The sequence below is a fragment of the Podarcis bocagei genome (genome assembly GCF_964188305.1).
Source record: "Podarcis bocagei genome assembly, chromosome: 2".
Lineage (NCBI taxonomy): Eukaryota > Metazoa > Chordata > Lepidosauria > Squamata > Lacertidae > Podarcis > Podarcis bocagei.
The window spans coordinates 47,801,310-47,817,552 of record NC_138126.1 but is presented as its reverse complement, the minus strand read 5'-3'; the positions used below and the strand labels follow the sequence as shown (position 1 = coordinate 47,817,552).

General features: G+C 43.5%; 1 protein-coding gene across 1 annotated transcript in view; it reads left to right on the top strand.

Annotated features, from left to right (window-relative positions):
* Positions 1-1,698: 1,698 nt before the first annotated feature.
* The window catches only part of SLC26A6 (solute carrier family 26 member 6), a 31,496-nt gene continuing 16,951 nt past the window's right edge, over positions 1,699-16,243 (top strand). Inside the window, exons 1-7 of the mRNA XM_081184093.1 lie at positions 1,699-1,794; positions 7,874-8,048; positions 9,581-9,720; positions 10,544-10,654; positions 11,655-11,830; positions 12,636-12,800; positions 15,453-15,605. Of these exons, the coding sequence (XP_081040219.1) occupies positions 7,918-8,048; positions 9,581-9,720; positions 10,544-10,654; positions 11,655-11,830; positions 12,636-12,800; positions 15,453-15,605 (876 nt within the window). The 5' untranslated portion in view covers positions 1,699-1,794; positions 7,874-7,917. The remainder of the gene's footprint in view (positions 1,795-7,873; positions 8,049-9,580; positions 9,721-10,543; positions 10,655-11,654; positions 11,831-12,635; positions 12,801-15,452; positions 15,606-16,243) is intronic.

The window sequence follows — 16,243 nt, the reverse complement described above, 5'->3', positions numbered from 1 at the left end:
CTCAATGAGGCCAAACTTAGATTCACAAAATGTTTAGGGGTATGCGTACCTCCAGAAAAAAGCACTGCTCATAGCTGAAACCATCAGAGGCACAAGGTGTACCAGAAATAAAAGGCTCCATATTACACCAAGGGGGGGAAATCAACCTATTCAATGTTACTTATCCCACATTTCTTGAGAAACTTCTAGAAGGGCAAATGTACCGGTAAATTTTCTTTTTTTATTTATTAAATAACATCCCACAATTTAAAAAAACTACAATAAAATATTTAATTTAAAATGCAGCAGCTGTGTTTTCGTGGGTTTTTTTTTAAATGAGAACCAAAGAAAACAAAAAAAAAAGTCTCCTTAAGGGGAGCGTCTATTTAGCTTTTCTGGAATTGCTAAGAATGGCAACAGAGCACAGCACCAATCCATCTCTTAACAAGAAACAGAAAATACCTTATTTTATAAAGGTAGGCTGTAGTATAGGCAAATGAGAATGGTCATGCAGGATGGCTAAGTCTTTGGAGGTGTAAATAAGCAAAGAATAGTGATTGCTTTAAGGGGGGGACGCAAAGACAAAGCCAGTTCATAATGAATTCTGGGTAGCATAAAATCCACAAGGGGCTTTGGGTACAAAAAAGAAAGAGTATTGAGTTAAATCCCCGTTGCTAAGGGTCAAAGGGTTATTTGAGGAATTTTAATGATCAAGGCCAGAGTTTATCTGAAGTTTGTTGGATGGTCAATCTATAATTGAAGGTCAAAAGTGTACCTGAAGTTTGGCTTATCAATTACTAGTCTAGAAATAATGGAATACATTTTGTGTGGGGAGTATGCAAACATGACAAAATTGAGAGTCATAAAAGTTGAAACAAAACTCATCCCACCACCTGATATCCCCACCTCTGCAGGTGAGCTTTCATACAGAACTGGGTAACATTTTGGACTTAAACAAAAGCTCTCCTTTTAAAATTTGTAACAATAAATGTTTAAGAACTATTACTGTGTTAGATGCTTTAGATTTTAAGATTTATGTGTTATTAGAAGATGGATATGTTCAACAATTCTAACTTGTTAGGACAAAACCTAAACGGAGTCTTGCTTTATGGCAAACAGGCAATGATCTGGATCAGAAATGGCCACCATTTTATTGATTACAGATATAGATGGATGTTTAATGAGCCAGCGTGGTGTAGTGGTTAAGAGCAGTGGACTCGTAATCTGGGGAACCGGGTTTGTGTCCCCGCTCCTCCACATGCAGCTGCTGGGTGACCTTGGGCCAGTCACACCTCTCTGAAGTCTCAGCCTCACTCACCTAACAGAGTTTTTGTTGTGGGGGAGGAAGGGAAAGGAGAATGTTAGCCGCTTTGAGACTCCTTAGGGTTGTAATAAAGCGGGATATCAAATCCAAACTCCTCCTCCTCCTCTTCTTCTTCTTCTTTAGGATCAGAGTTTTCCATCTCCTAGATGGGTTACATTCCCATGTCAATGAGCCCCACCTGCCCCTCAGTTCCTTCTACAGCATGTTCATGTGTCCATTATATCTAGGTTCTCTTCTTGGGTCAATGAGTCCATCAGCTTGCTCACCCCATGGCTCAGATCCAGGAAGCCCAAGAGCCGCGCTTATGGCGAACGGAAACCCAGTGACCCAAGACGTAGTGCAGTCAACTTAACTGCAAGGGAGCCAAGGAGGGAGTGGTGTCTCAAAGATCACCGTCAGGTATTAATAGTGAGCAAAGGGGAGCACACAGTTAGAGAGCCGTCCGGCCACAGCACACATTGCCAATCCTGCTGCCTTTTATCACACATCAGGTAAGAGGGTGATTCTTGGGATTCCCTTTCTAGCATTCCCCAGGGAAGGGAAGGAGGAGCTACTGGTACAGACAGAATGGAGTGTGTGTGTGTGTGTGTGTGTGTGTGTGTGTGAGAGAGAGAGAGAGAGAGAGAGAGAGAGAGAGAGAGAGAGAGAGAGATTAGCTGCCATCTGAATGCCACAGCTATGCTGTCCTCCTCGCTATACACATAAAATGCAAATTGTGAATATAACTAGTGTGGAAATTTGAAAACCTAGCTTTGGTTGCATACATGGTATCTCTAAATTATATTTGGAGCACATTTCCCCCCTCAAAGTATTCTGGACACTGTAGTTTACTGTTCACTGTAGTTTCCCATTCCTAGCAACCCTGAGCAAACTACAATGCCCAGGATTCTTTGAAGGAGGTGGAAAATGTGCTTCAAATGCACTTTATAGGTGCAGTGCTTATATAGCCTTATAGAGGTACGCTCAACAGGAAACTGGGATTGGCTGAAGCTGAAAACTTGGTGTAAAATCCAGTGAGCGTGTTTAGTCCTGTTCATCGATCTGTTGGAGAGGGTTTGCCCCCTTAGTTCTCCCTCTCCCATCTCTTTTTTTTTTGGGGGGGGGGTTGTAATTCTTCAACCCAACTGCTTGAAGTTGCCCATCAGCAGTAAGTGCCTGCAAAGCAGACTGAGCAGGTGCACAGATCAGTCTTTATTCTGGGGTGAGGTGCATTGGGTTATTATTTAAATTATAATTCATCTATGTGTGTGTAGTGTTATAGGATGGGGCATGTGGTTTGAATGATATGTTTTGGTCCTTCCAGACCTGGGATTCTATATCTGTAAGATGGGAGTGTGTCATAGAAGGAACTGCTGAAAATGGCCAGACTAGTTTTTTTGTTACATTAATGGCCCTAACCAAGCATGTTGAGCATCCTTTTTGCAAGAGTTGGTCCTTCCCACAGGCATCTGGCTGGCCACTGTGAGACCAAGATGCTGGACTAGATGAGCCTTTGGCTTGATCCATCAGGCTCTTCTTATGTACCTAAGTACAGATGTGTTGCCATAGAAACAACTATCTAGTGATGCTTCCATAAGGAGGGGCTAGGTCTTCTTCCTCCCCTATCCCCCACCCTCACCTGGCTGGAGGCCAAGTCCAGGACAATAGGCCAGGGCAGGTCTCTCTTGTCTCGGCTAGGAAGGCACAGAGACCTGACTTGCTCTCTGTGCTGAAACCAAAGCTATAGCTTTGGGAGCCTCCCTGGAAACTTAATGGGGGAGCAAGATCTGTTGGAGAGTTAATGATGTGAGCTCTTCCATCTTATGCGCAGCCTGCATAGATGTGTAAATAAAACCAATATACCAGTTTTCACTGACCTTCATTCCAAGGAAAGTGCTGGCACCCCGATGTCTCTCACCACTTAGAGATTTGGGTGCACATAACAATATTACCATATGTATATTTTATGCAAATTTGTGTCCTTTTATGGAGATGTCTAGGTGGACTCCTAAAATAATGACTGAATGTGCTCCCTTTCAGCACCCTACTCCCCCCAAAAAATATTATTTTCCCCAATAGCACCATGTCAGTATTTGTAGACTAGTAAAAAAATTCTAGGGTATAAATAAACTTGCCAGATGAATTGTCACGGCTGACCACAAGTACTTCTGTGAATTGTGATTTGATCCAGATGGCTGAGAATTCTATTACATTTGGTGACCAAAAGACCTGCAGGCTTAAGAGCAATGTAAGGCTATCTCATGTTGGCTTAAGCTTGGGGAATTGGAAGCTAAGGATGATGCCATAAAAGACGAGCAATGGTGTTGTGCACTGTCACAAATTGTGCTTGCTTACAGCTTACCTTCCATGCACCCACAAGTTCCTGTGGTCTTTGGGGTACAAATCCAAATAGGGAAGATGGGGTGCCTGGGACCACCAAAGATTCCCCACATTGTCCTGGTCCTATATTGTATTTTGTGGTATCAGAACCTTTCTCTGTTGTCAGAGGAATCCTCCAGTGTAATTTTTTTGCTACATTTATCAGGGCCAAACTAGATATGGGGTCAAATACTCCTTTGCGTCAGAGGGCTTGTCCACACTTCTGCTTGTCCCATGCCTTAAAAGCACAGGGATGAGCGGTTTTCCCCTTTCCCCACTCTTTTCCCAGGGAAAACCTGCTCTTTAGCAATAAATTAGAACAATCATCAATCTGAAGGAAACCCAAATTGCCATTTTTTTTCTGACTGAGCACTGAAGAGCAGTTTCCCCAGGGGAACGCAACATGACAAGAGGAAGTGTGGATAAGGCCTAATCTGCATGTTTTTAAAAAGGGAATATCTTCCTTTGAGGGTGCTAATAATTAACAGGCTCAGAGCAGACACGAGGGGATTTAGCCCCTTTCTCCACTGCGGGCTCTTAAGAAAATCCCTCTTCTGAAGCTGATATTTGCAATGGGAGTAAATCACCAAATCTCATTCATTACCAGTCTCCTCCCTCCCACTCTAGCTGGTGCTTTTTTCATTATTCAGACCCGGCACATTGGATGGAAAATGCATTTAACGTGCCCTGCAGTTTCTCCTTGTAATAGTACCTAGTGGGGAGTCATTACACATATCCTTGCGTGCCTGCCTTTATGTAGTGCAGTTCCACTTGCCTTTGTCCTCAAGTGCCCAGGGAGGTTTCCAAAATGGCTAATGCCTGCAGTCCAGAGTCTAACTTTAGGGCATTTCAAGTTATACCTTTTCACTTGCTCCTTCAGTCAACACCTAGACTTGTCCTTAAATGGCATCTAGTTGGCCAGGGAGGCATGTCCTTAATTGCATCCTCTTGAGGAGGAAATAAAATCTTAGTTAATGCCACCTTTATACCCAATTATAGAGCTCAGCTTGGAGGGACAAGGAGTTGTTAGAGAGAGGGGGCAGGGGCTAGCTAGGGCATTAACTGAGATAATTTTCTCATGAGTTTCTCTGCAAGGTAGTACAATGGCTATATGGCTGACTTGGTTTAAGTTTTAGTTTTGCTTTGTTTACTCCCAATGAAACAGATAGGCTGCAGGGCCTTCTTGGTAGTGGCACCCGACCTCCCTTCAGATGTGAAGGAAATAAGCAGCTATCCTATCTTTAAAAGACATCTGAAGGCAACCCTGTTTAGGGAAGTTTTTAATATTTAATGCTGTATTGTTTTTAACACTCGATTGGGAGTCACCCAGAGTGGCTGGGGAGACTCAGCCAGAAGGGCGGGGTATAAATAAATATATTATTATTATTATTATTATTATTATTATTATTATTATTATTATTATTATTATTATCTGAAGGCAGCCCTTTTTAGGGAAGTTTTTAATGTTTGATGTTTTATCGTGTTTTTAATATTCTGTTGGGAGCCGCCCAGAGTGGCTGGGGAAACCCAGCCAGATGGGTGGGGTATAAATATGTTGTTGTTGTTGTTGTTGTTGTTGTTGTTGTTGTTGTTGTTGTTGTTGTTGTTGTTGTTGTCGTCATTCACACCATACATCTAAAGCACATTTCCTCTTGAAAAAGAGTTCCCAGGACTCTTAGGGAGAGGTGCTTTAAATGTATGGTGTGTACACAGCCCTAGGATCACTACTAAGACTCATTACAAACAATCATTTCACAACACTTTTACGAGCAATAAAAATTTCGGCATAACAAGTCATATATGCTATCAGAGTCTTCTTAAGTTATAACATTGTTAAATCATAAAACTAGCCCATAGGCTGCAAGATGAAGGTGTTAGCTTCTGTGCACCGATCTGAGTACCACAATTAACAGAATACCCTTATGAATTCTCCATCGTGCGAGGAAAAAGCAGTCTCTTAAAAAGACAACTCTAGTGTCAAATCTTCCACTCTTTAGAGAGCCTGATTCCTTTGTAAATATAAACAATGCTTTTAAAATATGCATTCAATTTCATATTGGAAATGTGCGTCATCATTTTATAGTTCCCATAAAGTAAACCTCAGATGGTTATAGATACTCAGCAGGGCAGGCCGTTCCAAGTCAGCCTATGCATGAAATGATAAAAGCATATAACGAGTTACTGAACTTTGTGCTGTTAATTAAAAACATTATAAAAAATGTGCACGGCAGGGAATACTACTTGTACTTGCAAACTGCAGAGCAATAAATATGTTCTTAGCTGTGCTGCACCTAAAGAACTGCACAACAGTTCTGAAGAGAAAACAACACTGCAGCCTCTTACATAGAAGCACATAAGAAACTGCCCTATACTGAGGCAGACCATTCATCCATCTAGGTCAGTACCGTCTACTCTGACTGGTAGCAGGTCTCTGGGTTTCTGACCCTAACTCTACCTGGAGATGCCAGGCTTTGAACGTGGGACCTGATCTTCTGCCATTGAGCTACAGCTCTTCTCCTACAGCAGCACCATCTTCATCTTCTGAAGATACTTGAATTTATATATGTATTGGATTTAAAACTGTTTCCATATATGTAATTGGTTGTATATGTTTTATTCCTTCGAGATGTTTTGTACAATATGGTTAAAACAAGGGTAGGCTTTGCTGCCACAGACTTACCATTCAAACACTGAGTGCCCACACAGCAATTGTATATGAATGAATTAATATAATTGATATTACAGTAGGCAACTAGGCATTCTAGATGCCTGATGTTTGGCCATTGCTGCCAGCCTATGATCTTTCTGGAGGCCGGGGGCCTTAAATCTGCCCAGAGGAAGACTTCCACTTTGTTCTGGCATGGGGAACCTCTTTGACTACGGCTCCAATAAATCCAAGCCAGCATGGCCAATGATCTGGAGGATGAGAGTTGTGGTTCAGCAACACCTGGAGGGCCACAATTTCCCCAATCCTTTCCCTTCCCTCCTCAAACTTCAGTTGCTGCTTCCTCCCTTAACACTTGTGCTGGACTATATGGGGTCATGCACCTGCTCTGTTTCGCAAGCATGCCAGCTCAGGAAATGGTCAGGCCTTCAGTAGCCTTCAGACATCCGATAACTGGTTATCAAATCAAATACCCCCTTTTTTTTTAGATGATTTTTATTGAATTTTTAGTTACATACTATACATACACATACATTATGTTTCACATTTGTTCTTAGTCTCCCAAGCGAACTTTCCTCCTTCCTCCTTCCGGCTTTTTTATGTCGTCTTTAACTTTTCGCATTGTCTTTGTCCATTTTATATATAATTGTTCTTCTTCAATTTTTTCCATAAAATGTCTGTAAACAAATAAATCTTTCTATATATATGCAATTATTGTTGTCTGTCTATATTCATTTACAAATATTATTGGATAATAATATCAAAATGAATTATAAATGTATATTAGGACTATTGTTGAACAATATTTGCAAATCAAATACCTTTATGGGCATCACAGTATAAAGCATTTCAGGTCACTGGGATAATTAAAAGGACAAGGGTGAAGCTGTCAAGGGTCATAAGGTCACATTGTCATCATGTGCACTTAGATATTCTGCTTTGTCCTGTCTGTTCCCCAAAAGGATGGTTCATTGGGAACCCTTTCAGGTAAAATTGTGACTAAAAAGGAAGCCACTAAAACAGTAATATATTTGTCCCGATCTGCCAGGGGAAACCTCATTTGACTTCTCGGAGTTATAGGCCAGAGGTCCAACATTTTGCTCAGCATCAGATAACTGGTTATTAGCTTTATTTTAAAGAGGTTGTGTTATTTCATTCTTGCATGACATGAGTTGCCCACAATTTCATATAACAGGAACCTCTATATTCCGTTTATGTTGTTCCTGGACTAGATGACCCTTGGGTCCCTTCCACACTTTACAATTCTATGATTCTACAATTCCTATTGTCCTGAGCATTGACCATGTTGGCTGGAGTCTTTGGGTATTAAAGGCCCAAGTGTTGCGGCACTTAGGTGAAACAGCCCAGTGCTGTCACCACCACAGACGGGCCACAGGTTCCACATCCTTGGCCTATACTGTATTTATTTTAAATGCTCTATTCCCAGGCCCATTTAAAAGGAAATGTGTGGCAGAATCCAAGGTTGCAAAGTTCTCAGAGTGGCAGGTGGTCTTAATGGCCCTCTTGCTTCCTTCCCCTCTTCCTAGCCTCAGAGTGAGTCCATAAAGCAGGTGGCATTATTGCCAAGGAGATGAAAGAAAACGAAGATTCGTGCCGCTCCAGGGCCAAGCATCATACATTGACTGAGGCTGAACTAGAGACGATTGGCCTGAGAAATGAGGCTCCTTCAACCTCTCTCTCTACCAAGATCCAGAAGATAAGGTATGATGTTTCTATAGCTCACTAAAGGGACTTTTTGGGAAGGCTGTAGAGCACCTTGTGGAACTTGCAAGCCCTGAATTTGTATACATACCAATACATTTAAAGCACATGACTTCCCCCAAAGAATTATGGGAACAGTAGTTCAGCCTAAGAGCCACAACTCCAAACACTATAGTTCCCAGGATTCTTTGGGGTAAGTTGTATGCTTTAAATGTATGGGATCTACACAGCCTGAAAAGAAGAATGACTTGATTAGAAACCAGGAGGACCATAGACCAGTGCTCCAGTCACTTCCATTGGTTTATCCTTCTTTCTATTTCTACTTCTGATGCTTGTGTGACAAAATGTGACAAAAATAAAATAAAATGTGTGCTGTTGCTTATAGAGCCAAAAATGCCACCATCACACAAAAAGGAGTTATTTGGGGATTACCCAAGGTTTACTAAAAGCTTTTCAGAAGAAAAAGCCTTAAGGGGCAGGAAACCACCCAAAGGGCTAATGACAGCTAAGTATGGTAGTTACAGAACGCTGACTGTTGGGTGGGGGAAATAGATTGAAAACTCGGTGGAGGGGGTCTGGAATGGAGCATCATGGAGGAGGGTGTGACTGGCTGGCTGGCTAGCTGGCTGACACAATGAACAACAGCACTCCATGCGGCAACATTTTGTCATGGATCCCACTAGTCTCCCTTAAAAGAAAAAAAACCCTCAATGCATGTTCTTGTCACAGAGAACACGCATCAGACAAGATATTTCCCTTCTAATGTCATTCCACTTAGGGTTGCAGCGAATGTGTGGTGCTGGTAGTGGAGGGCATTGCATGTTCCCTTTGTAACAAAACCTTCTTTCCCATGGAATACTGGCATTTTGTGAGAAGGGGCTTTAGATGAACCCTGTCCTTGATATGCAAGCTTTCCTTAGGCAAGGACTTTTTCCATGGACAAAGATGTGAGACTCCCTTATGCAGTCACAAGTGAATCAGACCTCAAAGGACTATATTATGTGCATATGAACTGTACCTTTGAAGTGGCTCACAGTCATGTACACCAACCCTGAAAATGGAGGGTGCTGTGCGCTTTTGCTTCTACCACTTTAGAGATTTTAATCTTTGGGTTTTAGCCAGTTCCTTCCACCAATTACCAGTCAGAAGGCCTGTGGGAGGGCTTCAAGTCCGGAGCCTCCCCTCCCAAGCCCTGCTGAACTCCTGGCCAAGTCCCTGAACCGAAAGGGGCAGGAAGAGCTAGAGGCTGTGCTTTTCACATGAGTAGTTTAGCGGTAGGTAGGGCAGTCCCACCTCCTTCATTGCCTCCTTTAGCCTCCACATCTGCCCAAATGTTACAGATGTGGAATTTGGTCCCTTCTGTCTCTGAAGGAGACACCTGCTGGCTAACAGTCATGTTCTTGGAAGAAGAGGCATGCCCAAGATAGGACGGGGTATTTTTGACCTCCCAGTTCTTCCATTGCTGGGCCACAGTGCAATTTGAAGACCAAACTTCCCTCTCAGACATGCCTTTTTGCACTTTTCCCTCACAGATGCTCAAGTTCAACTGCAAAGTCCTTGCTGTTCAAGTTCTTCCCCATCCTGAAATGGCTACCGCGGTACCCAGTCAAGGATTGGCTGCTAGGGGACATCATCTCAGGATTCAGTGTAGGAATCATGCATCTCCCTCAGGGTAAGCTTTCAGGGAGCCAGTTGTCAACCTTGTACTCCACAAGGCCATTAACAGCAGCCCTGACTGTCATCCATTTCTTCCCCTGTTCTTGGAGAGCAAAGAGCCTCCTTGAGGTTTTGTGGCCCTTCTGTGTTTCAGTCTTAAGTGGACAGGTCCTTGTCTGTGTACCTGGCATAGGTGTGCCATTGACACCAGATTAGCAAGAGGCCATGTCTTTCTGCTATATTGTGCTGAACTTTCACAAACATTGGAGGAGCTGCCAGATACCAAAACACTACTGGACAGGGAACTCAAATGAAAACATGCTTCCGATTTAAGTTACTGTTAGAAATACGGCCTTGAGGACTGTGGGGAAGACAAAGCTTTGGCTAAAAAAGCTAGATGAGGAGAAGGGGATGTAGGTGAAGGGTGCAGTCTGGAATTTCTGAGACAGACTCATATTTATCAACCTTGTTGCATTTCTATCCCACCTTTTTCTCCAAGGTGGCATGTATGGGTCCCACCCCTCATTTAAACCCCACCACAATCTTGTGAGGTAGGTGCGGGTGAGGGTCAGCGACCGGCCCAAGGAGACCCAGTGAGCTTTGTGGCTGAATGGGGGATTTGAACCCTGCTTCTCCCAGACTCCTAGTCTGACACTGTAACCACTAAACCATGCTGGGAAATAGCAGGAGGCCATGTAAGTTGCCTGCATACATAGGCTTGGTGGGTGGATAAAACTACAGCGCGTCTGAGTGGGACGCCTAGGATACAATGGAGCCTGCATTCTAAGCAAAGGTACCAAGCATTGGCTGCGTATTAACACCGCCTTTATTTTGCCCAGGTTTGGCCTATGCGCTTCTAGCAGGGCTGCCTCCCGTCATCGGCTTGTATTCAGCCTTCTATCCCGTCCTGCTGTATTTCTTCTTTGGGACCTCCAGGCACATCTCTGTGGGTGAGCAGGGGATGCTGGGAGAAGAGGCCTTCTGGGATCTGCGTAGGAGTTCAGTTTTTATTGAAAGACTACAATAAAAGCAAAGCAGAGAGGAAAAATAGAAAAGGGAAAGGGTAAAAAAAAAAAGGTGTAAGAAGAAGAAGATGGAAGAGAAGAGGAAAATATAGGAAAATACAAAACCCTCTATCTAGGTTATAGCTTTATTCTTCATCCACACCAAGGGAGGTAAGACATCCCAACATCTCACCTGGGGGCTTCCCTCTCTTCCCCAGCCTCCTAATCTGGGAAATCCTCTCTGCCCTGCCTCTCATCTTCCATCCATCACAGAACATAAATATAGATAAGAGTTAACGAAAAAGAACAGTGTTTAAAAATCATAGAGAAAAAAAGATTTTTAAAAGAGATAAGAAGAGAAATTTTAAAAAAGGAAATAATGACTTCTGATTTTCCACTTGGCAGTTTTGTATACACATCTTCAAATTAATTTAAGTTGGCTTAATTGCCTCTTGCCCTGCTTCACAAGACTCATTTGCTATCTCGAACCAGGTGACTGGTGAGGTGTAAGGGGACAAGCCCTCTTTGTTCAAAAAGGGCCTTCTCGGTAGTGGCACCTGCCCTGTGGAACACCCTCCCATCAGATGTCAAGGAAATAAACAAGTATCTGACTTTTAAAAGACATCTGAAGTCAGCCCTGTTTTGGGAAGTTTTTAATGTTTGATGGTTTATCGCTTATTATTATTATTATTATTATTATTATTATTATTATTATTATTTTATCATCATCATCAAAATACTCTTAAAGGCAGGAAGCTGGGATCTTCTTCCTCTGGCCCTAAATTGTGATCCTGTGGCACCCAATGCAAATCCTGCCATCTTGGTGATGTGGATGGATAAGCAAAGCCAACTGAGCTTGTGACAAAAGAGGACTGGATTCTTGTGGGGATGCAAGGTTGGACAGGTAGCTGATCTCTTGGCCCAAGCCTCTATCTCCTCCTCACAGGCCCATTTGCTATCATCTCTGTGATGATCGGGAGTGTGACAGATTCACTGGAACCAAGCGGAAAGTACATGGAGACAGTTAATGGTTCGAATGTCACCATTGTCAATGAGACTCTGAGGGATGCTGCCAGAGTGGAACTGGTGGGTGCACTCGCCTTCTTGGTCGGCATATTTCAGGTGAGTGGTGGGACCCAAAAGTGTGCATGTTCTCTCTCAACAATAACAAAGGAGGCAGGAATGAATGAATCTGTCAATTATGTCTCAGTTCATCATTTTTACAGCCTTAAGCTCAGTCCAGCCCATTTCCCCATTAGATTGTGATTATTGTACAGTGGTACCTCGGGTTAAGTACTTAATTCGTTCCGGAGGTCCGTTCTTAACCTGAAAATGTTCTTAACCTGAAGCACCACTTTAGCTAATGGGGCCTCCTGCTGCTGCCGTGCCGCCGGACCACGATTTCTGTTCTCATCCTGAAGCAAAGTTCTTAACCCGAGGTAATATTTCTGGGTTAGTGGAGTCTGTACCCTGAAGCGTATTTAACCTGAAGCGTATGTAACCCAAGGTACCACTGTAAATATATTTTAGAAGTTCACACACAAGGTTGTATACATTTCCATGCATATTTCTTCTAATATGTTTGGGTTTGTTTGTAATTTTCCCTAATATAATGCACTTTTTCTAGTCTAGCAACATTCTCTAGCTCATTGTCTACCCCTGTTCTAAAGTCTCAGGTTTTTCTCCTGCAACCTGACAGGCTTTTAAATAAGCCTATATGTTTGGCCCCATCTCACAGGGACAGAATTGGTTGATCTTATGTTCTGTTTTCTGTCCTGGGTCTCTGGCAAGTCTCAGCAGGCTTCATAGCAAGATACCTCTGCGACACACCCCCATATCTACTTTGTCCCACAGGGAGATTTCTGGATGGGAGTTGTGTGTGAGAGACAACATTAGGATCTTATTCCCCCTGCTTTCTGTTTTTTAGATTGCCCTTGGTCTGCTTCAGTTTGGGTTTGTGGCCACCTACCTTTCTGAGCCCTTGGTGCGGGGCTACACCACAGCGGCCTCTATCCAAGTGCTGATCTCCCAGCTGAAGTACGTCTTTGGGGTGACTGTGAAGGAGTATGCAGGGCCGTTGTCAATAATCTATGTAAGTACAGTTGGGCCCGGGAAAGGGCAGGTTTAGGCTAGAGAGGAGTCGGTGGAGGAGTTTGAAGTCTTTTGGAGCTGGAAGCTATCTTAGCAACATGCTAGATGTAAAGCCAACATTAAAGTAAAGGTAAAGGGACCCCTGATCATTAGGTCCAGTCGTGGCCGACTCTGGGGTTGTGGTGCTCATCTCGCTTTACTGGCCGAGGGAGCCGGAGTACAGCTTCCGGGTCATGTGGCCAGCATGACTAAGCCGCTTCTGGCAAACCAGAGCAGCGCACAGAAACACCGTTTACCTTCCTGCCAGAGCGGTACCTATTTATCTACGGAGGCTATTAATATGCATGTTTGTTTGTTGTTGTTTGTTGGGCAGGTTTACCAAACAGCAGCCAGACTGTAGCATTAGAAAAGGAGAGTTAAAACCTCCTCCCCACTTGCTGTGAGGTCCAAACAATAATAGTCTCCAGTGCTTTTTTCTGGGGGGACGCAAGGGGACGCATACACCCCTAAACGTTTTGTGGATCTTTGTACTTTTGTTCATTTACTATATTTATTTTTCCCAATTTAAACTATAAAATGGTGATTTTCTTGAGTCAAAATGAGAGTACCCTTAAACATTTTTTTAGAAAAAAGCACCGATCGTCTCCCTGAGGCTGCTACTTGCATTGGGAGGGAAACCCCCCAAGGGTGCCAATGACTCCTGCCCTTTCTTAACCATGTTCCACATGACATTTTTATACATGCTTGTTCCTCTAGCTTGTGTGAATGAACTCATCCTCTCATGCCACAGAGAGGTTCAGAAAACACAATCTAAATCCCTGGAAGCCACATGAGGGAAGACAGTGGCCTCCTCCTGATGTTGCAGGGCTGCGTTTGCTGGGAGAAGGACGGAGCAGGGCGAGGGAGGGTGAGGTCAGGAGAGCAGCAGGTTGGCCTCCACTGCCCTGGAGCTACCCCACCCTCAGAGCCACCTTGCTCTGCCCATCCCATCATGGCAAGTGCAGTGCCACAGCTTCCAGGAAGATGCCAGTGCCTTCCCTTGTGTGGCTTCCAGGGATTCGGATTGTGTTTTCTGAATCACTAGGTATGTCTGGCAGGTGTAATAAATCCCAATATAAAGATTCCATGCTATTTTAAGCGCACACAAATCCATACATGCCAAATGCACCTGTTTCCCATTTTCTGGTATGCAGCTTTGGTAAATCACTACCCCAGTTAGATCGCCGCTTTGCCTCTTTTAGGGGGATTTTGGATGCTTGCTTTTATTTTACTTTTTGAAAACGTTATTGGTGTGAGCATGCATACTGTAGAAGAGCTCTCCTCACACCACCATCACCACCAGCTCCCCTATAAAGACTGTAAATGTTTCTGAAAATGTTTGTGGCGCAGTGGTTCTATAAAAGGCACACTTAGATTCACTGTGAGGTTAACAATTCTTAAGCCTTGAAGGAAGGAAGCTGTTGTGGTCTGTTTACTAATAAATAGCTTTGCTTCCATAGTCAGGGCAGGACAGCCTATTTCTGAGAAAATGAATACAACAGTCAGAGAAGAACCAAGGAAGGCCAGAGAGGGGTCAGGCAGAGAGGGCTCCTCCACAATTCTGCTTGTCCAGCACCCAGAAAGTTCAGGTGCAAGCAATTTTCCGCTTGTCCTGAGCTTCCTTGGCACGGGTCTGAGCAGTTTTGCTTTGCCCCACAGCTTTCCCCTGAGAAACATGATCTTTACTGCTGAATCAAAACAAATGGCAATCTATGGATTGGTCTGATTCAGCAGTAAACCGCAGGTTTTTGTGGGGGGAAGTGGCAGTAGGGAGGTGAGGTGTGGACAAGGCCTTGGTATCGGAATGGAGGTAAAACATGAAACATCCCTATTTTCTCCTCCGGAATGTTGCCGCTGTCAGCAGATTGCCACTGACAATGGTTGCAAAGTGTGCCCACAGCAGAGAAAGTCTCATGGAAATGTAATTTACAGCAAAGATCAACTGGGGGTTGAGGAGAATCGCTTCACTTTAAGGGACAAGTGTCGGCGCCTTTGTTTCTTTTGTCTGCAGTCCTTTAATACTCCTCCTTTCTGCCCCAATGGACCCACAGGAAGGCATATAAAAGATTTTAGAATACTAAAACCGTTCCTCTGTTGGCTTTTATGCATGCCACGCTACGAAGAACAACCGCCATTGATCACGGGCGTGGCTCTTTTTATTGTTGTTGCTTAGTATTTTTCCTTGCAAATATACCGTATATTTTTATTCTTTAAAGATGGGATCTAAACAATAAACAATCATTCAAATCAATTGAAATATAAGGAGGACGAACCAAGAAAGCAGCATTAAAAATGGAAACCCACCACAATAAAAGAGATCAGCATGTCTGTATCAAAGGAGGGTCATTCACAAACCATAGTGTTACCAGCCACCCCAATCGCTGCTGAGCATTAGCAAAATTACAGGGGTCTTGACACTAAGCCATGGTTTGAGGCACAGCAGAAATGGTGGTATCTTTAAGAAATATGGTTTGTTTACACATATTTATCCCCGAGTTAAGGTGAAGGGAGTGCAGAACATTACACTGCATTGGGGTCTCTGGTTGCTCCTCTCACGTTTCCTCCGTGCTCACACTTTCACAATTACTTCCCCTGCTTTGTGCCTCCCCTACAGACCTTTTTGGAAGTTTGCTCAAAATTGCCAAATACCAATGTGGGCACCTTGGTCACTTCTCTGGTCGCCATGGTTTCGATCCTGCTTGTGAAGCTGCTCAATGACAAAATTGGCAAGAAGCTTCCGATCCCAATCCCCATCGAGCTTCTCACGGTACTTTATTCTCTGTATTTCTAGGATTTCTACCCTGTCCCTCTATTTAAAAAAAAAAAATAGCATGGTGGGCTCACAAACAATAAATTAGCAAGAAACAACAATGTAGTAGCTATTAAATCATCCTTAGAACTTTCTGGAAAAATGAATGGGATTTATTTAATCATGTTTAACAATTATAAGGAAGACTAACAAACTAAAATAACTAAGCAGCAGGAGCTAAGTTCTTATTAAAAAGCAGTATTTTAATAAGGACCACTGAAATGAAAGCACTTTTTGCTGCTTAGCCAGAAGTGAGTAACAAAAGGGCCAGGCATATCTCGCTTCAGAGGTGGCTCTAGGTTTGGGGGCTGCAACCAAGAAGGCTGTGTCTGAAGTAGCTGTGCCTAACCTGGTGCCCTCCAGATGTTTTGGACTACAACTCCCAACAGCCTCAGCCTGCTGATGAGAGTGGGAGTCCAAAACATCTGGAGGGTACCAGGTTTCGGGGTGGGTCCAAAGCGCCTACCTGCTCTGCATCCAGCGGTTGAACAACCCAGGGAATCTTCTGTAATGGAAGATGACAACCTGAAAGCCATGCTACTGGACCTTTAACATGGAGTTCTTCTCTGGAATTGACTCTGCAGTGCTTTCTCTGC